The 25,967-nt window shown below is 46.8% G+C and overlaps 1 protein-coding gene across 1 annotated transcript in view; it reads left to right on the forward strand.

The window, feature by feature from the left end:
• The window catches only part of LOC137545273 (vomeronasal type-2 receptor 26-like), a 41,544-nt gene that overhangs the window by 781 nt on the left and 14,796 nt on the right, over nt 1-25,967 (forward strand). Inside the window, exons 2-3 of the mRNA XM_068266776.1 lie at nt 1,816-2,049; nt 22,557-22,680. Of these exons, the coding sequence (XP_068122877.1) occupies nt 1,828-2,049; nt 22,557-22,680 (346 nt within the window). The 5' untranslated portion in view covers nt 1,816-1,827. The remainder of the gene's footprint in view (nt 1-1,815; nt 2,050-22,556; nt 22,681-25,967) is intronic.

Genomic DNA, 25,967 nt, shown 5'->3' on the forward strand with positions numbered 1-25,967 from the left:
GAAAAAATTCATTACAATTTAGTTTTTGCCCATTATAGTTTTAAAATAAAATGTTCTAGTGTGGATACAATCCACACATTTTATTTGCACATTTGTCATGGTTATTGCACCTTTAAATTATATCTGTAGTACAATCCATGGCGACAATATTTTATTTGGAAATAAAGGTGCATTTCTTCAATTTTACGTCCATCACTAACTACAAGCCCATAATTGAATTGTGTGGGTCTTTTTATTAAAATGAATGTATGTAGGTGTATGTATGTGGGTGCAATTTACTATTCATTTATTGTCAAAAAATATTTATCGAGTCATCTATCTACGAAAAACCTCATTGTGTATTCCCAGCGTTAAGGTACACTATTGTTTGTTGGATGATTTAATGATGTTTACCTAGCTAGAAATACACAATGGCTATCATTCATAAAGCATTCCCGCATTCGGAAATGCTGAAAACAGCCGACTTTACCGAACACATAGCAAGATCTCCATTCATAAAGGCTCTTTGCGCATGAAAATCTGACATTACCGAGCAGAGCGATAAATCATCGCCTTGTGCAGTGACTATCGTAACAAATGTAACAAAATGTTAATTCATAAAGATTTACGCAAGCGGTGTGAGGTCGGGAAGTACCGCTCCCTTGGATGTGGCGATAACCATGTTAAGTTAATGGAGACACAGACCTCCCAGGCATCTGCAGTAGAGCGGAACACAGAGAAATGTAGCAACTCGGCAGCTTCCTGTGTCTCAGCAAGCCTACCGCCTGCCTAGTTCGGGGAATCTCCGCACTGCTATCGGAACTGTGCACATTTTTTATGAATGACCACATAGAAGTGTAAAATACCTAAAGTGGTGTTTTCCCACACTGATTTGCATTACCGACCACACTTTTATGAATGATAGCCATTGCTGTTGAGACTCACTCCAGAAGATATTCTTTTTGTATAGACTATTAGTGTTCTTGTTGTATTTCCTCAGGGATGTAGCACGGATGTCGAACTCCAGTCCTCAAGGGCTGAGGCCCTCACATGTCTTCTGCAAAGCTTAAATTAATTGTTAGGCCTGAATCGGGGAAGGTGGGGCTCATCAAGTAGAGCGCAAACCCGTTTCTCAGTTCCTCTTAACCACTTCCGGATTCTCGGAGCGTATATACACGCCCCTGAATCCTGAAGTGTATACCATGGAAACGGCCGCTCGTACGAGCGGCCGTTCCATGTCAGCTCACGGAGGGTGTCTCCGTGAACACCCTGCGAGCCGATCGGCGGCTCGCAGGGTAAATGTAAACACACGGGGAAGACCTTCCCCGGTGTTTACATGTATACGGCGCTGCTGCGCAGCAGCGCCGTAGAGGAGATCGGCGATCCCCGGCCTCTGATTGGCCGGGGATCACCGTCATCTGATAGGCTAAAGCCTATCCCATCAGGCGCAGGACGGAAATCCGTCCTGCGCCGCTCACAGGGGGAGGGAGAGCGAGGGATGGGGAAGGAGGCCAGGAAGCGCTGCGGAGGGGGGCTTTGAAGAGCCCCCCCCCGCAAGCGCAAGCAGCCGGCGGCGATCAGACCCCCCCAGCAGGACATCCCCCTAGTGGGGAAAAAAGGGGGGAAGTCTGATCGGCCTGGCTGCTAGCTGATCGGTGCTGCGGGCTGGAGAGCCCACGCAGCACCGATCAGCACAAAATAGCGTGGTAGGGAAGTGGTTAAGCACTGGCATGGATGTGGCCCTCAAGAACTGGAGCTGGACACCTGTGGCTTAGAATTTCAAGGTTAAGCACTCAAGTATTGGTTATTTATGTTTTTCTTTATTTTTCTGGAAAGCTACAGAGATACATGAGAGAGACTCTTTACATGGAGCACATGAGAGAACACGTAACGTACAACCAGGAAGGCGGGTTGTCCTCTCCACTCATCTTATCCAGCTGGACCTTCCATGATACCCCAAATGGTAGTAGGAAACATGACAGAAAAACTGCTGGATTTTTCAGCAAATCTTCAACAGGAGAAAGGACTTTTTTCATTTATCCTAAAGAAATAACTTGGAAATCTGGGATGGTAAGTTACTGCCTAATCCTACTAATATTATAAACTAGCTGATTGCCCGGCGTTGCCCGGGAATGTATTTGGCTAGTGTTGGCTCCGCAGGCTTTTTCTAACCCTAACACACAATTACTCAATGACCAAGTTTGCGAGCTTTGCGGTCTTTGGAATCAATGATTTGCATTGAAATTGAAAATATCTGATTGGCTGTTTGTGGCTCCACCCCATGTCTGAATTTGAACCCCAGTCACCCAATGACCAACTGTAGCAGGTTTGAGGCCTGTGCCATTAACAGTGCAAGAATGGCAGCAATTAAATATTCGCCTTGAAAAGCAATAGGTGAAGTTTGATTCACTTTTGTAGGCTCCACCTACTTTTCTGAATATTAATCCCAGTCACCCAGTGACCAACTGTGCAAAGTTTGAGAACCCTACCATTAACAGTGTAAGAATGGCTGCAGTTTATATTTTCCCAGGGAAATTTGTATTTGTCTCCGCCCACTAATGACCTGGAACTGCCCCGCCGTGTATGTATTTGACTGGTTTTGGCTCCGCCCACTTTTTCTAACCCTAATACACAAACACTCAATGACCAATGTGGACAAAAAAAGAAAAAAAACCACAGAGACACTGGGAGCCCCTATAGTGTATTATCTTTGCAATCTGGTCGAGATATACAAATGATACTACTCACAAGTATAGGTTGCTTGGAGAGGCAACCACTCAAATAAGCATGTGGAGAAAGCCCGTCCCCACTCGGTCTTTAGGATGGATGGTCGCAGCTCCTTAGAAAAAAAACTTTCTTGCCACAAGTTTGTGGCAAAAAATAACAATCTTTGGCGCCCAGGATATCCACTATTAATATACAGCACTATATTGACCTGATGAAGCGGTTCATGCCGCGAAACGCGTTGTCCTAAGTGCTTATCATCAATAAACAATTACATCTATCCTACCGAGTGGAGTGTCCATTCTTAAGGTAGGCGATCTACAACATACTTTATTTGCTATATGTAAGCTTAATTACAGACTATACAACAAGGGCGCCTCCTATTGCTGTTTTATACTCAATGACCAAGTTTGTGAGCTTTGGGGTCTTTGGCATCAATAATTTGTATATTCCCATAGAAATTAAACAAATCAGATTGGCTGTTTGTGGCTGCGCCCCTCTCCAACACTTGAACCCCAGTCACCCAATGACCAACTATAGCAGGATTGAGGCATCTGCTATTACCAGTGTAAAAATGGCAGCAATTTAAATATTTCCCTTAAAAATCAACAGGTGAATTTTGATTGGCTATTATAGGCTCCACCCACTTCCCTGAATATTAATCTCAGTCACCCAGTGACCATTTTGGCAAAGTTTGAGATCCCTGCCATTAACAGTGAAGAAGGGCTGCAGTTTACATTTTCCCAGTGAAATGTGTTTGGCTCCGCCCACTTTTTATAACCTGGACACGCAGTCAGTAAATGACCATGTTTGTGAGTTTTGGGTCCTTGGCATCAATAATTTGTATTTTCCCAGTGAAATGAAACACATCTGTTTGGCGGTTTGTGGCTCTATCCCAGGCATGGGCAAACTTGGCCCTCCAGCTGTTAAGGAACTACAAATCTCACAATGCATTTGTGGGACTTGTAGTTCCTCAAAAGCTGGAGGGCCAAGTTTGCCCATGCCTGCTCCATCCCCTTTTCTAAATTTGAACCCCAGTGGCCCAATGACCAACTGTATCAGGTTTGAGGCTTGTGGCATTAACAGTGCAAGAATGGCAGCAATGTAAATATTCCCCTTGAAAATCAAAAGATGAATTTTGATTGACTGCTGTATGCTCCACCCACTTTCCTGAATATTAATCCCAGTCACCCAGTGGCCAACTGTGTCAAGTTTGAGAACCCTGCCAATAACAGAATGGCTGAAATCAATCTAACAAATCTGATTGTCTGTTTGTGGCTCCACCCCCTTTAGTGAATTTGGTCCCCAGTCACCCAATTACTGTCTGTATCAGCTTTGAGGCCTCTGCTATTAACAGTGTAAGAATGATAGCAATCACCATGAAAATCAATAGGTGAATTTTGATTGGCTAGTGTAGGCTCCACCCACATTTCTGAATAATAATTGCAGGCACCCAGTGGCCAATTATGTCAAGTTTGGGAACCCTGCCATGTAAAACATTAAGTTTCTGGCACCGCCCACTTTTTGTAACCTTGACATATAATCACTCAATTACCAAGTTTATCAGCTTTGGGGTCCTTGGTATCAATACTTTGTATATCTGATTGGCTGTGTGTGGCTCTGCCCCTTTCTGAATTTGAACCCCAGTCACCCAGTGATCAACTGTATCAGGTTTGAGGTATCTGTTATTAACAGTATAAGAATGGTAGCAGTTTAAATATTCCCTTTGAAAATCAAAAGTTGAATTTTGATTGGCTGTTGTAGGCTCCACCCACTTTCCAAAATCTTAATCTCATTCACCCAATGACTAACTGTGCAAAGTTTGACAACCCTGCCATTAACAGTGTAAGAATGGCTGCAGTTTATATTTTCCCAGTAAAAAAAAATTAGTTTTTGGCTCCGCCCACTTTGTGTAACCTTGTCACACAGTCACTCAATGACCAATTTTGTGAGCTTTCAGGTTCCTGGCATCAAAAATGTGGAAGCAGTTTATCCAGCAAAGAAATCTGATTGGCTGTTTGTGGCCCCGCCCCTTTAGTGAATTTGGACCCCAGTCACCCAATGACTGACTGCAGCAAGTCTGAAGCCTCTGCCATAAACAGTGTAAGAATGGCAGCAGTTTAAATATTCCACTTTAAACTCAATAGGTGCATTTTGACTGGCTGTTGTAGGCTCCACCCACTTTCCTAAATCTTAATCTTATTCACCCAGTCACCAAGTGTGGCACGTTTGAGAACCCTCCAATTAACAGTGTAAGAATGACTGCAGTTTACATTTTCCCATTTAAAATGAATGGCTGAATTTTGATTGGCTGTTTTATGCTCCGTCCGCTTTTCCTGGATTTGTAACCTCGGTCACCAAGTGACCAACTGTACCATGTGTGGAGACTCTGGCTTGATTACTGTGAGAATGGCAGTCTTTTACATTGTTTCCATTCACTTGAATGGGTGAAATCTGATTTGCTATTAGTAGCTCCGCCCAGGTGTGCAGGTGGGCCGCGAGACCCCCAGAACATATCGTCACAGGTAGTAAGGGATCTGTATACCAAGTTTCGTTCAAATCGGTCAAGGGGTTTTCGCGTGATCATGGCACATACACACACACATACATACATACATACATACATACATACATACATCCGATTTTATATATGTAGATGGGAAAGTTTGGATGTTTGGATGTTTGTTGCTTGATCACGCAAAAATGGCTGAACAGATTTGAATGAAATTTGGCACACACATAGTAAATTACCTGGAATAACATATAGGATACTTTTTATCCCCATAACCAAAAAGTGGGTGGAGACAACAGCCATTCTTACACTGTCAATGCCAGGATTATTAAACTTTGCACAGTTTGTCACTGGGTGACTGGGGATAGTATTCAGAGCTCACAAATTGAGCAATTGTGTGTTAGGTTTATAAAAAGTGAGTGCAGCCAACACCAGCCAGATACATAACCGGGCAATGCAGGGTCATAAGTGGGCGGAGAGGAATACAAATTTCACTGGGAAAATGTAAACTGCAGCCATTCTTACACTGTTAAGTTGCCTGGGTATGTGTTTAGCTGGTGTTGGCTCCACCCACTTTTTTCTAATCCTAATACACGATTACTCCATGACCAAGTTTGTGAGATTTGTGATCTTTGGCATCAATGATTTGCATTGAAATGAAATAAATATAATTGTCTGTGGCTCCACCTCCTTTTCTGAATTTGAACCCCAGTCACCAAAAGGCCAACTGTACCAGGTTCGAGACTTGTGCCATTAGCAGTGCAAGAATTGCAGCAATGAAATATTTCCCTTTGAAAATCAATATTTTGATTAGCTTTTGTAGGCTCCACCCACTTTTCTGAATATTAATCCCAGTCACCAAATGTGCAAAGATTGAGAACTCTACAATTGACAGTGTAAGTATGGCTGCAATTTACATTCTGCCAGTGAAATTTGTATTTATCTCTGCCCACTGATGTCCTGCCATTTCCCGGGTATGTATTTGGCTGGTGTTGGCTGTGGCCACTTTTTCTAACCCTAACACATAATTGCTCAATGACCAAGTTTGTAAGCTTTGCAGTCTTTGTCATCAATAATTTTCATTGAAATGAAACAAATCTGATTATCTGTTTGTGGCCCCACCCCCTTTTCCGAATTTGAACCCCAGTCACCCAAAGACCAACTGTACTAGGTTTGAGGCTTGTGCCATTAACAGTGCAAGAATGACAGCAATGAAATATTCCCCTTGAAAATCAATAGGTGAATTTTGGATTGGCTTATGTAGGCTTCACCCACTTTTCAGAATATTAATCCTAGTCACTAGAGATGTCCCGAACGGTTCGCCGGCGAACTTCGGTGGTTCGCGTTCGCCTACCAAACGCGAACTTTCCCGGAAGTTCGATTCACCGCATAATGCTCTATGGAGCAAAACTTTGACCCTCTACATCACAGTCAGCAGACACATTATTGCCAATCAGACTGCACTCACTGGTGGAGCCCCACTCACCCCCTTATACAAGGCAAGGTTCTTGAGTCTCCTCCCTCCTCCCTTCTACCCTCCTATCGGAGGGAGGAGGGTCTCATCTGCCAGAGAATTATATTATTTCAAAAGCCAGTTTAGATACCATAGCTGAAAATTGAACCCAGGTCTCACTGTGTGGTTTTACATACCATAGCTGAGAATTGAACCCAGGTCTCACTGTGTGGTGGGCAAGTACCTTAACCGCTGTACCATAACAGTACTAACTGAAGCTAGCCTAGCATTTACCATTTATGTTCAATCCAAGAGAAAAATTAGACAAGATAGCAGTGTTAGGAAGACTTGCCGAAGGTCTCCTACTGAATAGGTGCTGGCTTACTGAACAGACAGAGACGAGATTCGAACTCTAGCCTCCTTTGTCAGAGGCAGAGCCCTTAACCATTACACCATGCAGCCACTGCTTACAGATATGTAGCCAGACATGGCCTTGTCTTTTGTGTTCAACAGTTGTCAAGAGAAAAATTAGACAAGATAGCAGTGTTAGGAAGACTTGCCTAAGGTCTCCTACTGAATAGGTTCTGGCTTACTGAATAGACAGAGACGAGATTTGAACTCTGGTCTCCTGTGTCAGAGGCAGAGCCCTTAACCACTACACCATGCAGCCACTGCTTACAGATATGTAGCCAGACATGGCCTTGTCTTTTGTGTTCAACAGTTGTCCAAAGAGAACCCCAGATAGCCAGGTAGATTCATCTCTCTCTCTCTCTCTCTCTCTCTCTCTCTCTCACCAACACTACATGCTGAAGCCAGCCTAGCATGTACCATTTATGCTCAATCCATTTATGCTCAAAAATACAATTCCGCGGAAAGCGGTGACCATCCCCCCTACTAGAGAGAGAGAGAGAGAGAGCTGTCAGCTAGGAGTGTTGCATAAAGAACAAATACAGTTCCTGGTTCCTAAAATGTCCACCTCCACTGTAATTCTTGGTATGCCATGGTTAAGAAACACTCCCCTCAGATCAACTGGAGTTCCAGACAACTGTTGAGTTGGTCCTCCTACTGTCGTCATCATTGTTTGGAGAAAGTCATTATAGACGCTACCGAGATTCAAGTGGAGGGAGGGTCACCACAGTCCTCTGACGCCCCTGACATTGAGACCTGGGAAAATTGGGCATCTGTTTTGAATCCTTTTCAGCAGGAGGTTCCTGAAGGGAAACCAGATGGGATTCTGTTTGTATCACTCCATTTCAGATTTCAAATTCTACATGTTTTTCACGCCCATAAGAATGCAGGTCACCCAGGTGTTGCCCGCACGCAGGAGTTGCTGGACAGATGTGTCTGTGTGAGAGATCGCGGAAAAGCCGCCGCGAGTACTACTGAGCAGGTGGCTGATTCCGCGTCCAGTGTGTGGTTTGCAGGCGGAAGCATGTGTCTGGCGGCAGAGCGGAACGCGGAAAAGCCGCTGCATGCAACAACAGTCAGGTGGCTGATTCTGCGTCCAGTGCGGCGGTTTGCACGCAGCAGCGTGCAGCTGGTGTGGCTGAGCCTGTTAGTTCACACAGGTTTAGGGCTATGCGCGCGCGTGCCAGAAGTCAGGACCTTTATGCCAGCAGGAGATGTGTCAGCTGATCAGGATGATCAGCCTAGGCATTGTTTGATACCTGTTATGACTTATTGCTTTTCTGACTACTCCTCTGTCTTCTGATTCGGTACCTCGCATATCTGATATACCGTTGCCAGACCCTGCTTGCCTTGGATACCGAATCAGCTTTCTGTCTTTGTACTTTATCTGTCATCTCTGTTGCTGAACCTTTGCTTGTCTGACCTTTCTCCCTTCAGTGGAACGTCTCCCACTGGAGGGTTATCTCTGAGGCTTGCCTCTCCGAGACGCCTGCCCCAAGCAGACGATTACTGCTAGGGGGTCGAGATTCCTCACTCTGCCTGGTTAGAGGATCTCACGCACGGGGTTCCCATTCAGAGGTAACAACACCTCTGAGGAATTGCCGTGTGGTGGATATTTCCACACTTCTGTGATATTACTGTCTTTATTGTGTTATTTTGCTGGTGCCCAGAGGTTAGCAATATATTGAATTATCGGTGATACTGCAAATCATCAATAATCGGGTATATATCTGCATTCTTGGTGATACTTCAGATCGCCAATAATCAGATTCTCTCTGCGTGCTGATACCGATCGTTACAGTCTGGTGGCCCTCTATTGTCTCTGACTGTAAAGACTTTGTTGGAACCTGTTCTGTTTGTGCCAGGAGTAAGTCGTCTAGACGGGCTCCTTTGGGTAGACTACAGTCGTTACCGGTGCCTGAGCAGCCATGGACTCACCTGTCCATGGACTTTGTGGGTGAATTGCCCAGATATGATGGGAAAACAGTCATATGGGAGGTAGTCGATAGGTTCAGTAAGATGGCCCATTTTGTTCCCTTAGACGGACTCCCCTCTGCACAGGAACTGGCAGAGCTCTTCATTCACCACATTTTTAGATTGCATGGTATCCCAGAGAGTGTGGTGTCAGATAGGGGAGTCCAGTTTGTTTCCAAGTTCTGGAGAGCCTTTTGTCATCATTTGGGTATGAATCTATCGTTTTCCTCCGGCTACCACCCACAAACTAATGGGAAGACCGAAAGGGTTAACCAGTCCTTAGAACAGTTCCTTAGGTGCTATGTGGTGGATGCCCAGATGGATTGGGTCAAGTTCTTACCCTTTGCAGAATTTGCCCATAATAATTTGAAGTGTGCTTCCTCGGGGTTGTCCCCATTTCAGGTTGTAACAGGGAGATCGCCTAAGTTTTCCCCACTGCCCGTGGTGTCATCTCCTTTCCCGACTCTGGAGGAGTGGCAGGGAACTTTAAAGGAGATCTGGGGTATGGTCGGAAGAAATCTTAAGAACGCCTTTGCGACCCAAAAAAAGCAGGCAGATAAGAGACGATCTGTAGAGTGGGTCTTTTCACCAGGTGATATGGTGTGGGTGTCTACTCGACATTTAGCTTTGAAGCAGCACTCTGCAAAACTGGGTCCCAGATTTATAGGGCCATACCCAGTGTCCAAAAGGATCAATGATGTTACCTATGTCATTTCACTTCCGCCCTCTATGAGAGGTGTCAAATCGTTCCATGTGTCTCTCTTGAAGCCTGCTGTGCATGTGGATTCCTCTCCCCCCTCCCCCTGTGGTGATTGATGGGGAGCCAGAGTATGAGATAGAGCAGATATTGGATTCTCGGGTAGTGCGCAACTCCCTACAGTACCTGGTACACTGGAGAGGGTATGGCCCAGAGGAGAGATCTTGGGTGCCGGCTTGTCGCATGCATACAGAGGAACTTAGGGAAGAGTTTCATAAGTTGCATCCTGACAGACCAGGTGGATCGTGTCCGGAGTCCACGCCTCGGGGGGAGGGGGGTACTGTAACATCCACAGTAATGGCGGCTGCAGGCACGCAGGGTGTCTCCGCAGCCGCATTGCCTTCCTGTTCAGTGACTTTGCCCGTGCCTCTGGCGTCTAGTATGCCGAGGACGGGTTTGTCTTTTGCACATAGGGTTGCCATATCACGCGGGCGCGCGCGGAGACAGGACCTTTGTGCGGGGAGGAGGCGTGTCAGCTGACCAGACGGTCGGCTGACGTCAGAGGAGACTCACAGCGCTCCAGATTGGCTGATTGTTGTGGGTGCGGCCGTGGGGTCTCCTCAGCTTCATAAGCCTTCACTGTTCACTCGCAACTTGTCTGCTGTTGCGAATACTCACGTGTTAGCGCTCAGACCTTAGATAGTATCCGGTGTGCTTTGATCTGGGAGGAAACCAGGGATTTCACACAAGACTAGGATTATTGTATTACTGTATTTTGATATTCTGTGTATGACTCTGGCTACCCTCTGACTCTGCTCTTGCTTATCGTTTCTGTACTTCTGCCCATCTGACTCTGTTGCTGAACCCTGCCTGATATCTTACTACTCTCTTGCCTGCCGATTCTGTACTGTACCTGCCCGCCTGTTACTGATCCTAGCCTGTCTGACCTTTCTACTCACCAGTGAGCCCTTGTCACTGGTGAGGTGCTCTTCTAATAGTACTCACCAGCTCCTCTGGTGAGGTTTTGTCAAACTATCAGTTACTGTGTTCTAATAGTACCCACCAGCTCCTCTGGTGAGGTTAAGCCAAACTATTCAGTTACTGTGTACCAATAGTGCCCACCAGTTCCTCTGGTGAGGTCTAGATAAACTATTCTGTTACTGTTGCACCAAGCACTACATACTTTGTATTCTGCTAGCTATACTTGTATTATTGGTGATTCTGCAGATCACCATATAATCAGGTATAGCGTCTGTATTATTGGTGATTCTGCAGATCACACATAATCAGACATCTGTTTTGCTACACCAATCGTTACAGACAGCTTCTGTATTGTCAGTACCTTGTCTGGAATGTAGTAGACATCCCTGATAAGCAAATTAGAGCCATAAAAAGATTTCCTGGGAGAATACAACTTTTCAGGGCAGGAGAGAGATACAAAAAAGGTCAATAGTTCATGTATTTTATGTGAGGAAACGAGGAAAAGCCGCGGCTAGTACTCAAAGTAAGGCGGCTGATTCCGCGTTCAACAAGACAGCTAGCGCGCAGTCGGAACGCGGAGAAACCGCCGCATGCCCAGACCACAGGGCGGCGGATTCCGCATCCGGCGCAGCAGGTAGCACGCATAGGCCTACTCCTGTCAGTAATGCTGAATGCGGAGAAAACGCCGCACGCGCGGACAGCGGTGCGGCGGATTCCGCATTCAACACAGCAGAAACATTACAACACATGTCTGGTGTGGCTGGGACTGATAGTCCACACTGGTTCAGGAGGACGCGGGCGCGCGTGGAGAGGCAGGGCCTTTATGACAGTCAGAAGGGAGTCAGCTGACCAGGCCGGTCAGCTGACAATTTCAGCAGCTTTCATTGGTCCAGCACTTAGGGGAGGCGCTAGAGAGCGCTGGTGTATATATACTGGGTGCTGGTCATTTCTCTGGTGTCTGGCGTTGCGATCACTACGTGGTAGCACTCAAACCTTGTCAGTATCTGTGTTTATTAGACAGTTTCGTAGGTGTTGATGATCACGGAGCTCACACCTTAGCCTAGGAATTCTGTTATTATCTGCGTTATTATCTAGACCAGTTTCCAAGGTGTTGATGATCAAGGAACTCACACCTTAGTCTAGGAATTCTGTACCATCTGTATTATAATTTGTTATCTAGTCTAGTTCCAGGAGTGTTGAGAATCTTGGAGCTCACACTCAAGTCTAGGCATTGTTGATTATCTGTTATGACCCTCCGCTTTCCTGACCATTCTTCTGATCTCTGATTGTGTACCTTTGTCATTCTGTTACTCTGTTGCTGAACTCGGCTAGTCTCTGAAATCTGCATCTGCCTCCTGTCTCTGTACCTGATCTGTCTGTCTGTTGCCGACCTGGCCTGTCCGACCTCGAGAACTATCTTCCCTGTCTGGAGATAGTTCACAGACCTGCCAGTGACACTTCGCCATTGGTGTCACTCACGTTCTGTCCTTCCCACTCTCAGCCTTGCTCCGCCCCTTGGGGAGCTTCAGACCTGTGGAAGGAACCTGATCTCTAGCAGTATCTTCCACTGCTTAGCATCCTTCACGGGTGCTCTCCTCAAAGTATACTGTTGCACCAAACACTCTCATCACTCAGGTGTCCAGAGGTTAGAAATATATCTGATTATCAGTGATACTGCAGATCATCAATAATCGGGTATATATCTGCATTCTCGGTGATACTGCAGATCACCGATAATCAGATCCTCTCTGTGTTACACCAATCGTTACATTTTAGCTCTGGGACACTTAATAGGCTATTTTTTCAGCAGAGACAAAAAAAACATGAAATCTACTTTGTAAATGTTTAAACATAAAACAAGACCATGGGATGTCTAAAAAAAAGTAATTTTTAGGAGTAGGAGGATAAATATAATTGTTTATCTCTTCAGTTTATTTTCACCCCAGATTCAATTTACGGCCTTTGACTATTAATCCATTACAGTACGTTTGTATAGACTGCTTTTTATTAAATCAATAATAACATAGTTAGATATACAAAAATAAATGATCATTTTTTATATAAAATGCTATAGTTGCGATCAGTATGTGATATCTGGTCCGAGCTGTCCCTTGTAGACAGAAATAGCACAGTATAGCGCAGTGACAGGTCTTGACTTGTTGAGCATACAGACTTGTTGGCCATACTGACAAGGTCATTCAAATCCAGCGGTGCATATTTGTTTGGCATGCCTGAGTTTTGATTGTAAAAATTATTTTGTTAATCAAATAACACTTGCAAAGCATTCAGAAATTCAGTGAAGTTGAAAGACTCTAAGGCTACTTTCCCACCAAGACGTTGCGTTTTAGGGGACGTTATGGTCGCATAAAGTGCCCCTTACGCAACGTATGGTGGTGTTGAAGTTGGACGTCAGATTGAGCTGCGTTATGCAGCTCTCAAAGCAGCCGCTCCAGGTTAGTGATAGGAGGTTCGGATCTTTTTAAGGATTCGGATCATTTGAATTGTATCATTGAAAAGATCCGGATCTTTAAACCGAATCATTTGAATCATTTTACTAGGGAAGCAGACTGGGTGAAATGACTAGCAGGACAGGACTTTCCCTGCACTGTACATTCTGTATGTTCCTGTTTCTTCCAGACAGACATCCACTGTGAACCGAATCTTTCATTGTGATGATCCGGATGATTCGACTCACAAAAAAGATCCGGATGAAATAAACGGATCATCATGATCCAGACAACACTACAGTCCCACCATGAGTCACCACAGTGCAGTGAATATTAATTAGCCATGTGGCTGGCCGGAGGAGGGGGGGAGACCTCCTCCTCCAACATTACTGAGCATGTGCAAACAGTCTAACGTGGCTTAGCCCAGTATAACGTACAGCATGCAGCACTTTGTTTAATCATGCTGTGTTACAATGTAACGCAACGTGGGCACTGTGAACAGCCCATTGATTTTACAGTGCTGTGAGTTAGGCTGCGTTACTGGCTGCTGTAACGTGGGACTTTAAAGTCTCACTGTGAAACCAGCCTAAGGGTAATGAACATGTTTGTGAACGCAAAAAAATATATCAACAGTGCAAATTAGTGCAACTTATTTCACATTTTTTCTCCACCTGAATCCATTGTATTAAATTACAAATCTTGATCCAGTTGAAGCACTTCACCATTTTTTTCCCCTGATGCTTTTATTGAGGGAGAAAGCCAGGGGCGTAGCAATAGGGGTTGCAGAGTTAGCGACCGCATCGGGGCCCTTGGGCCAGAGGGGCCCCGAAGGGCCCTCCCTTAACTACAGTATTAGCTCTCTATTGGTCCTGTGCTCATAATAATCACTTCTATAGATACTTTGAATAGTGGTAATCATTAACAAACTGTTCCCCATCCCCTTCTTGCACCACTGACACTGTAGCTGCCATTGGCAGGGATTGCTATGTATAGAGTGCTTGGGGGTAATCAGTAACAAGCTGCTCCCCATCCCCCTCTTGCACCTCTGACACTGTAGTTGACGTTGGCAGGGATTGCGATGTATAGAGTGCTTGGGGGTAATCAGTAACAAGCTGCTCCCCATCCCCTTCTTGCTCCTCTGACACTGTAGTTGCCATTGGCAGGGATTGCTATGTATAGAGTGCTTGGGGGTAATCAGTAACTAGCTGTTCCCCATCCCCTTCTTGCACCTCTGACACTGTAGTTGCCATTGGCAGGGATTGCTATGTATAGAGTGCTTGGGGGTAATCAGTAACAAGCTGCTCCCCATCCCCTTCCTGCACCTCTGACACTGTAGTTGCCATTGGCAGGGATTGCTATGTATAGAGTACTTGGGGGTAATCAGTAACAAGCTTTTCCCCATCCCCCTCTTGCACCTCTGACACTGTAGTTGCCATTGGCAGGGATTGCTATGTATAGAGTGCTTGGGGGTAATCAGTAGTGTTGGGCGAACAGTGTTCGCCACTGTTCGGGTTCTGCAGAACATCACCCTGTTCGGGTGATGTTCGAGTTCGGCCGAACACCTGACGGTGCTCGGCCAAACCGTTCGGCCATATGGCCGAACTAAGAGCGCATGGCCGAACGTTCCCCGAACGTTCGGCTAGCGCTGTGATTGGCCGAACGGGTCACGTGGTTCGGACCCGAACGCGCTCTGATTGGCCGAACGGTCACGTGGTTCGGGTAAATAAATACCCGAACCACGTCATATCTCCGCCATTTGTCTGTGGGTTTAGCTTTGGGTAGGCAGGCAGGTTAGTTCGCTCTCCAGCCACGCTAGCCAGGGTCCCCCCTGTCATTGTGTCACTGCTGGGAACAGTAGTACACCGCTTGCTCAGCCACACTATATAGCATTCTGTTTACTGCCACTCTGTGTACCTCGCTCAGCCACACTATATAGCATTCTGTTTACTGCCACTCTGTGTCTGCTGGGAATAGTAGTACACCGCTTGCTCAGCCACACTATATAGCATTCTGTTTACTGCCACTCTGTGTACCTCGCTCAGCCACACTATATAGCATTCTGTTTACTGCCACTCTGTGTCTGCTGGGAATAGTGGTACACCGCTCGCTCAGCCACACTATATAGCATTCTGTTCACTGTTCTGTGTCTGCTTGGAATAGTGGTACACCGCTCGCTCAGCCACACTATATAGCATTCTGTTTACTGTTCTGTGTCTGCTGGGAATAGTGGTACACCGCTCGCTCAGCCACACTATATAGCATTCTGTTTACTGTTCTGTGTCTGCTGGGAATAGTGGTACACCGCTCGCTCAGCCACACTATATAGCATTCTGTGCACTGTTCTGTGTCTGCTGGGAATAGTGGTACACCGCTCGCTCAGCCACACTATATAGCATTCTGTTCACTGTTCTGTGTCTGCTGGGAATAGTGGTACACCGCTCGCTCAGCCACACTATATAGCATTCTGTTTACTGTTCTGTGTCTGCTGGGAATAGTGGTACACCGCTCGCTCATCCACACTATATAGCATTCTGTTCACTGTTCTGTGTCTGCTGGGAATAGTGGTACACCGCCCGCTCAGCCACACTATATAGCATTCTGTTCACTGTTCTGTGTCTGCTGGGAATAGTGGTACACCGCTCGCTCAGCCACACTACATAGCATTCTGTTCACTGTTCTGTGTCTGCTGGGAACAGTAGTACACCGCTCGCTCAGCCAGAGTATATAGCATTGTGTTTACTGCCACTCTGTGTACACCGCTCAGCCAGACTATATACCATTGTTTACTGACACTCTGTGTACACCGCTCAGCCAGACTATATACCATTGTTTACTGACACTCTGTGTACACCGCTCAGCCAGACTATATACCATTGTTTACTGCCACTCTGATTCTGCTGGGAACAGTAGTACACCGCTCGCTCAGCCAGACTATATAGCATTGTGTTTACTGCCACTCTGTGTACACCGCTCAGCCAGACTATATACCATTGTTTACTGACACTCTGTGTACACCGCTCAGCCAGACTATATACCATTGTTTACTGAAACTCTGTGTACACCGCTCAGCCAGACTATATACCATTGTTTACTGCCACTCTGATTCTGCTGGGAACAGTAGTACACCGCTCGCTCAGCCAGACTATATACCATTGTTTACTGACACTATATAGCAGACTATATAGCATTGTGTGTACACCGCTCAGCCAGACTATATACCATTGTTTACTGACACTCTGTGTACACCGCTCAGCCAGACTATATACCATTGTTTACTGCCACTCTGATTCTGCTGGGAACAGTAGTACACCGCTCGCTCAGCCAGACTATATACCATTGTTTACTGACACTCTGTGTACACCGCTCAGCCAGACTATATACCATTGTTTACTGCCACTCTGATTCTGCTGGGAACAGTAGTACACCGCTCGCTCAGCCAGACTATATACCATTGTTTACTGACACTATATAGCAGACTATATAGCATTGTGTGTACACCGCTCAGCCAGACTATATACCATTGTTTACTGACACTCTGTGTACACCGCTCAGCCAGACTATATACCATTGTTTACTGCCACTCTGATTCTGCTGGGAACAGTAGTACACCGCTCGCTCAGCCAGACTATATACCATTGTTTACTGACACTCTGTGTACACCGCTCAGCCAGACTATATACCATTGTTTACTGCCACTCTGATTCTGCTGGGAACAGTAGTACACCGCTCGCTCAGCCAGACTATATAGCATTGTGTTTACTGCCACTCTGTGTACACCGCTCAGCCACACTATATAGCATTGCGTACTCTGCCAGTCAGTGTGTATATTGCTGGGATCAGTAATACTCCACTCACCGTCAACCACTATATGAGCTCAACATGAGTTCCCCAGAGACCTCCGCTGTGAGCAGCACTCCCAACAACAGCAACAGCCAACGCCCCACGCAAGCTATAACATCCACCCCAGCAGCCAGTGGTCAGCAGCAGCCCTCCCCGGAGGAGAACGTTGTGTCCATCAGTCCGTCGCCAGAGCGATTAATGAGGGCTGCCATTGAGGAGATGATGGGGCCTGATGTGGAGGAGGAGGTCTGGCTCAGGCCAGCATCCCAAGTTAATGTTGAGGACGATGAGGGGTCTGTGTCTGGGGATGTTGGGGTGGCAGAGGTGGTGGGTGGGTCAGACTCAGGAGAAGAGTTGTATGATGAGGATGATGATCGGGACCATCTGTATGTGCCTCAGAGTCCGACCCCGGAAAACATGTTGTATCGTGTGTTTAGGTACTAAAATCTGCGTTCCCTCCCAGTAGTGTTGGGCGAACAGTGTTTGCCACTGTTCGGGTTCTGCAGAACATCACCCTGTTCGGGGTGACTATATAGCAGACTATATAGCATTGTGTTTAATGCCACTCTGTGTACACGGCTCAGCCACACTATATAGCATTGTGTTTACTTCCACTCTGTGTCTGCTGGGAACAGTAGTACACCGCTCACCCGCCACTGTATAGCATTGTGCTCTGTGTCACTGCTGACAATAGTGGTACACCGCTCACCCACCACTGTATAGCATTTCTGTACTGCCACTGTACTGCTGCCAGTCAGCGTGTACTTTAAGGATAAGTGAAATGAGGAAGAAATCCGGTGAAAGAGGGAGGGGCAAGGGAAGAGGTGTTTCCCCTGACGGTTCACGTACAGGCCACAGGGGAGCACCCAAGAAAACCCACTCAATACTGCCCATGTTGTCCAGGACAACAACCCTCACAGATCCAAAAGAACAGGACCAGATAATTACTTGGATGACCTCTCAAGCGTCCAGCAGTGGGTTAAGCAGCACCAGCACATCACGCACGAGGTCCGAGTCCTCAGCCAGTTAAAGTCTGGGCTTTCTTTGAAGACTGCACTGAGGATGTTACCATGGCGATTTGCAAGGTGTGCAAGACCCGCCTGAGCAGGGGGAAAAGTATTAACAACCTCTCCACCACCAGCATGAGCCGCCACATTCTATCCAAACATCCCACTCTGTGGGCAAACGCGGCAGGACAGGGTACCACCAGCAACACTGCCTCCCTTGGGTTCACCAGACTCACCACCAGACCCGCCTCAGCAGCAGCAGTAGCCCAGCCATTGCGTGGTTCACAACATTCACAAACATCAGACGATGCTGACACTGTCACTTTCCGGACTAGTGCTCTTGAGGTCTCCCAGTGTTCATCAAACACAACAACCAACAGCCCTTCGGTGTGCAGCGCTACGGTTGAGTTGTCTGTCTCTGAGATGTTTGAGCACAAGAGGAAATTGCCAGCAAATGACCCCCGGGCCGTGGCAGTAACAGCCAGCCAGCATAGCCAAGCTTCTGGCCTGCGAAATGCTGCCATATCGAGTGGTGGAGACAAACAGCTTCAAGGGCATGATGTCAGTGGCCATCCCACGTTACGTTGTTCCCAGCCGCTACCACTTTGCGCGCTCTGCAGTGCCTGAGTTGCATGAGCACGTGGTCAGCTAAATAACCCGAAGCTTGAAGAATGCCGTTGCCTGCAAGGTTCACCTCACCACTGACACCTGGACGAGTGCGTTCGGCCAGGGTCGATACATCTCCCTTACCGCGCACTGGGTGAACCTTGTGGAGCCTGGCAGCGATTCCTCACCTGCTACGGCGCGGGTGTTGCCCACGCCGCAAACAGCTGGATAACAACAGCAGCACCTACCTCTCTGACTCCTTCTCCTCCAACGCATCTCAAAGCTGTACCTCATCCGGAAATGCTAACCCAGCACCAGCAGCAGTAGGATCGTGGAAGCAGTGCAGCACAGCTGTTGGCATGCGTCAGCAAGCGTTGCTGAAGCTGATCTGCCTTGGGGATAAGCAGCACACAGGGGAGGAAATTTGGAGGGGAATAAAGGAACAGACGGATTTGTGGCTGGCACCGCTGGACCTGAAACCGGGCATGAAGCTAGACACCTGGCACGAACTGGCAATGTACGCAATAGAGGTGCTGGCTTGCCCGGCAGCCAGCGTTATGTCGGAACGCTGTTTCAGTGCTGCCGGAGGCATCATCACAGATCGGCGTATCCGCCTCTCCACAGAAAATGCAGACCGTCTGACTCAAATTAAAATGAATCAATCCTGGATTGGAAACGACTACGCAACACTCCTGGACCCCAACCAAGTAACATGACCGATGAACATCTGGGATGGTTTAGCGTTTCCGGTCCCTGTTTATTGAACCTCTCATCTGTATTACATTTATGACTGCATGGCGGCAAAAAGCATTGCTGCTATATCCGCACGCTTTTTGTCCTCATGCAAGGCCTGGGTTGTTGTGTCTCACAAAGCGTGGCCTTCTCCTCCTGCGCCTCCTCCTGTTCCATCACGTGTGCTGCTGCTGCTGCTGCTGCTGCTGCTGCTGGGTTACCGTTGCCGGTCCCTGTTTATGGAACCTCTTATCTTTATTACATTTATGACTACATGGCGGTACAAAGCATGCTATCCGCACGCTTTTTGTCCTCATGCAAGGCCTGGGTTGTTGTGTCTCACAAAGCGTGGCCTTCTCCTCCTGCGCCTCCTCCTGTTCCATCACGTGTGCTGCTGCTGCTGCTGCTGCTGCTGGGTTACCGTTGCCGGTCCCTGTTTATGGAACCTCTTATCTTTATTACATTTATGACTACATGGCGGTACAAAGCATGCTATCCGCACGCTTTTTGTCCTCATGCAAGGCCTGGGTTGTTGTGTCTCACAAAGCGTGGCCTTCTCCTCCTGCGCCTCCTCCTGTTCCATCACGTGTGCTGCTGCTGCTGCTGCTGCTGGGTTAGCGTTGCCGCGTGGTCCCTGTTTATTGAACCTCTTATCTTTATTACATTTATGACTACATGGCGGTACAAAGCATGCTATCCGCACGCTTTTTGTCCTCATGCAAGGCCTGGGTTGTTGTGTCTCACAAAGCGTGGCCTTCTCCTCCTGCGCCTCCTCCTGTTCCATCACGTGTGCTGCTGCTGGGTTAGCGTTGCCGCGTGGTCCCTGTTTATTGAACCACTTATCTTTATTACATTTATGACTGCATGGTGGTACAAAGCATGCTATCCGCACGCTTCTTGTCCTCATGCAAGGCCTGGGTTGTTGTGTCTCAAAGCGTGGCCTTCTCCTCCTGCGCCACCCTCCTCCTGTTCCATCACGTGTGCTGCTGCTGGGTTAGCATTACCGGTCCCTTTTCCTGGAACCTCTTATATGTATTACATTTATGACTGCATGCCGACAAAAAGCATGTTACCTGTGCAAAGAAAACAGACATTTCCCGCATTTAAAAGACAGTTTTCCCTTTGAAACTTTAAAATCGATTTTCTCAAAAACTATAAGCTCTTTTTGCTAAATTTTTTTTCCTCTTGTACCCACTCCCAAGGTGCACATACCCTGTAAATTTGGGGTATGTAGCATGTAAGGAGGCTTTACAAACCACAAAAGTTCGGGTCCCCATTGACTTCCATTATGTTCGGAGTTCGGGTCGAACACCCGAACATCGCGGCCATGTTCGGCCTGTTCGGCCCGAACCCGAACATCTAGATGTTCGCCCAACACTAGTAATCAGTAACTAGCTGTTCCCAATCCCCTTCTTGCACCTCTGACACTGTAGTTGCCATTGGCAGGGATTGCTATGTATAGAGTGCTTGGGGGTGATCAGTAACAAGCTGTTCCCCATCCCCTTCTTGCTCCTCTGACACTGTAGTTGCCATTGGCAGGGATTGCTATGTATAGAGTGCTTGGGGGTAATCAGTAACAAGCTGCTCCCCATCCCCTTCTTGCACCTCTGACACTGTAGTTGCCATTGGCAGGGATTGCTATGTATAGAGTGCTTGGGGGTAATCAGTAACTAGCTGCTCCTCATCCCCTTCTTGCATCTCTGACACTGTAGTTGCCATTGGCAGGGATTGCTATGTATAGAGTGCTTGGGGGTGATCAGTAACAAGCTGTTCCCCATCCCCTTCTTGCTCCTCTGACACTGTAGTTGCCATTGGCAGGGATTGCTATGTATAGAGGGCTTGGGGGTAATCAGTAACAAGCTGTTCCCCATCCCCTCCCTGCACCTCTGACACTGTAGTTGCCATTGGCAGGGATTGCTATGTATAGAGTGCTTGGGGGTAATCAGTAACAAGCTGCTCCCCATTCCCTCCCTGCACCTCTGACACTGTAGTTGCCATTGGCAGGGATTGCTATGTATAGAGTGCTTGGGGGTAATCAGTAACAAGCTGCTCCCCATCCCCTCCCTGCACCTCTGACACTGTAGTTGCCATTGGCAGGGATTGCTATGTATACAGTGCTTGGGGGTAATCAGTAACAAGCTGCTCCCCATCCCCTTCTTGCTCCTCTGACACTGTAGTTGCCATTGGCAGGGATTGCTATGTATAGAGTGCTTGGGGGTAATCAGTAACAAGCTGTTCCCCATCCCCTTCTTGCACCTCTGACACTGTAGTTGCCATTGGCAGGGATTGCTATGTATAGAGTGCTTGGGGGTAATCAGTAACAAGCTGCTCCCCATCCCCTTCTTGCCCTTCTGACACTGTAGTTGCCATTGTCAGGTTTTGGTGCATCATATCAATTGTTATTTATAAAATGCATAGGGGGCCCCATTGTAAAACTTGCATCGGGGCCCACAGCTCCTTAGCTACGCCACTGGAGAAAGCCTTTTATTACCTTGACATGAAGCCCGTTACAAATGGGCCCTAGCCGGTGCTATATGTATTTGCTGCCTGGGGCAAACTTGTGAGAATGTCTCAGTTGGGGATGGCAGAAAAAGGTTATACAGTAGAGCCTTAGATTGAGAGTAACTTGGTTTAAGAGCACTTTGCAATACAAGCAACATTTTTTTGTGAAATTTTGACTTGATATACAAGCAAAAAAAGTATACGTCATGTCCTCACTACTGAGCTGATACCTTAGTTCTTCTCCCTTTGTTCTGCAGGACTGTACTTAATCTGAGTGTAGAAACTGTGTAAAGTCACAATTCCATGAAATCCTCAAAAGTAACCTTCACTGTTCCTTGTTAAAGCCACACACAATAAAAGCTTGGGCAGCCAACAGATTACGATGTTTCTGTTACTTATAGTGAAAGTCTTGTTTACGTTTTTTATTTGATACTATTTTACAATAACTGGTTTTGGATTGTGGAACGGATCGCCTGGGTTTCCATTAATTCTTATAGGGAAATTTGCTTTGATATAAGAGTGCTTTGAATTACAATCATGCTTCAGGGACGATTCATGCCCCCAAACCAAAGTTCCTTAGTATTTTTGATTGTTGCTACATGTTCAGTTAGTTATCTCAAAAGTTTATTTTCGACTCAGGTTTGCTTTAAAAAATAAAAATAAACGTAACCTTTTGATGTATCTCCCCTCTAAGGTTCCAACGGCTCGATGCTCTGAGAGATGTCCTCCTGGGCTCAGAGTAGCTCCTGGCAAGAGTCACCATGTCTGCTGCTATGAGTGTTTACCGTGTGCAGAGGGAGAAATATCCAATGTCACCGGTGAGAGGTTCCTATTCCCAGAATGTTTTATATATATATATATATATATATAGAGAGAGAGAGAGAGAGAGAGAGAGAGAGAGAGAGAGAGAGAGAGAGAGAGAGAGAGAGAGAGAGAGAGAGAGAAAGAATGCCAACACAAAATGAAATGAACCAATTCAATATATACCTAACAGGTAGGAAATGACATATTAATGTGGGACGATGCCCAATAGCAAGGAAATAACATATGTTGATGTGGGACCATGCCCAGTAACAAGCAAAAAGTGTTTGATCCACACTTAGCTTAAAAGTGATAAAGTCCATAGTCCAATCCATCATCTGTATCCAATCGTTCCTGGTCCAAGTATAAAGTAACATCACACAATCTGAAATTTACAAGAACAAATGAAGGTCAGAATCTTTATTTAGACCCTCAGGGTGTAAACATCTTAATTTATGAATCCACATAGCCTCCCTCTTTCTCAGGAGGAGAACCCTGTCTCCCCCACGTCTCGGTTTGGGTTGATGGTCAATGACCATAAATTTGAACTCAGTGTCGCGATGACCTGCATTGCGCCAATGTTTGGCTACTGGCAAGTAAGAGGTCTTGCTCCGGACAGAGCTCCTATGTTGTGAGATGCGATCTCACACCTTCTGTGTGGTTTCACCCACATATAAAAAGCCACATGGGCAAGTCAATAAGTACACAACATAGGAGCTCTGGCAGGTCAAGAAGTGTCTTATCCTAAAATCTCCACCAAAAGTGGTGCCCTTAACCGCCTGAGCGGTATGGACGAGCTCAGCTCGTCCATCACTGCCGGAGGCTGCCGCTCAGGCCCTGCTGGGCCGATTTTTATCAAATAAAGTGCAGCACACGCAGCCGGCACTTTGCCAGCCGCGTGTGCTGCCTGATCGCCGCCGCTCTGCGGCGATTCGCCGCGAGCAGCGGCGAAAGAGGGCCCCCCTAGCCGCCTGAGCCCTGCGCAGCCGGAACAAAAAGTTCCGGCCAGCGCTAAGGGCTGGATCGGAGGCGGCTGACGTCAGGACGTCGGCTGACGTCCATGACGTCACTCCGCTCGTCGCCATGGCGACGATCTAAGCAAAACAAGGAAGGCCGCTCATTGCGGCCTTCCTTGTTTATTATGGGCGCCGGAGGCGATCGGAAGAACGCCTCCGGAGCGCCCTCTAGTGGGCTTTCATGCAGCCAACTTTCAGTTGGCTGCATGAAATAGTTTTTTTTTAATTTAAAAAAAACCCTCCCGCAGCCTCCCTGGCGATCTTATCAGAACGCCAGGGTGGTTAATAAGATAAGTACATTCACTGCATGATAAGCAAGGATAACAACCCACACGTTTAATGCCAGTGAGTGAAGTGGCGTTTTTAGGAGAAAAAGACCAATCCGCTCTGACCAATTGGCCGCCTACAGTCGCATTGCGTCTATAGGCAGGAATCGGTGGAGAGCGGAATTCAGGAATCTCTGGATAGGCACTGCTTAGAATGTTACATAGTTACATAGTTATTTTGGTTGAAAAAAGACATACGTCCATCGAGTTCAACGAGTATAAAGTACAACACCAGCCTGCTCCCTCACATATCCCTGTTGATCCAGAGGAAGGCGAAAAAACCCTTACAAGGCATGGTCCAATTAGCCCCTAAAGGGAAAAATTCCTTCCCGACTCCAGATGGCAATCAGATAAAATCCCTGGATCAACATCATTAGGCATTACCTAGTAATTGTAGCCATGGATGTCTTTCAATCAGTGGTGCTCAGCAGAGCTCGAATATTCGAGTAGCTCGAATATTCGAGCTCTTTTTCAGCTATCCGAGCTCGGTATTCGAGCTCCGAATAGCTGTAGCTATTCGAATGGGCTATCCGAGTACACTCGAATAGCCCATTCACTATTCGAGCTATTCGAGCAAACGGCGCTATTCGAGCTCGGTACCGAGCTCGAATGGCGTCATAGCCCAGATTGATGTCCTTAGAGCCAATCAGAGGGCTCCCAGGCCCTCTGACGGCAGCCAATCACAGAGGGGGACCCTGGCCAGCCCCTACCCTATAAATAGCGGCCGCCATGTTCCGTTTCTCCATGCTTGCCTGAGACTTGTACAGAGAGAGAGTTGCTCCTTTGTGCTTTGGCTTAGCAAGTGCTCTATTGTGATCATTTACCTAGCGTTTTTGCTCACCTACACCTGCCATATACACCTATATTGTTGTTAGTTAGATAGACATTGTATTTTAGTTAGTAGCTTGTGTGTTACATTAGAGACAGGCAGCTGCTGCAAGCTTACAGGTTTAGGCCTCAGGGGGGCCTTGCCTCTGTGGGCAGCTGTCCTCTGTTTATTTCTCTCATCTATACCAGTATTTCTGCTGTCCTTTACTAATAGTATTGTAGTTATACTGTACTAGGAGTAGGACACTCACTGACTGTCACTGTTTATAGGCTACTAGCTAGCTCCTGCGTGTGTGCACTCACTCACTGTCTGTGTGTACACACACTCTATTTCCTTCTGATTACTGATAGATTATTGTTAGTTAGTTGTACTTACTGTTACTACTTACTCTTACTGTACTAGGAGTCTAGGACACTCAGTCAGACAGTCACTGTGTTCATAGGCTACTAGCTCCTGCGTGCGGTCACTCACTGTCTGAGTGTACACACACCACCCACACTCCATTTCCTTCTGATCGCTGATTGATTATTGTAATTAGTTAGTTCTACTTACTGTTACTACTTACTCTTACTGTACTAGGAGTCTAGGACACTCAGTCACTGTGTTCATAGGCTACTAGCTCCTGCGTGCGGTCACTCACTGTCTGAGTGTACACACACCACCTACACTCCATTTCCTTCTGATCGCTGATTGATTATTGTAATTAGTTAGTTCTACTTACTGTTACTACTTACTCTTACTGTACTAGGAGTCTAGGACACTCAGTCACTGTGTGTTCATAGGCTACTAGCTCCTGCGTGCGGTCACTCACTGTCTGAGTGTACACACACCACCCACACTCCATTTCCTTCTGATCGCTGATTGATTATTGTAATTAGTTAGTTCTACTTACTGTTACTACTTACTCTTACTGTACTAGGAGTCTAGGACACTCAGTCACTGTGTTCATAGGCTACTAGCTCCTGCGTGCGTGCACTCACTGTCTGAGTGTACACACACCCACACTCCATTTCCTTCTGATCGCTGATTGATTATCGTAATTAGTTAGTTCTACTTACTGTTACTACTTACTCTTACTGTACTAGGAGTCTAGGACACTCAGTCACTGTGTTCATAGGCTACTAGCTCCTGCG

Source organism: Hyperolius riggenbachi, chromosome 1 (genome assembly GCF_040937935.1).
Source record: "Hyperolius riggenbachi isolate aHypRig1 chromosome 1, aHypRig1.pri, whole genome shotgun sequence".
Taxonomy (NCBI): Eukaryota; Metazoa; Chordata; class Amphibia; order Anura; family Hyperoliidae; genus Hyperolius; species Hyperolius riggenbachi.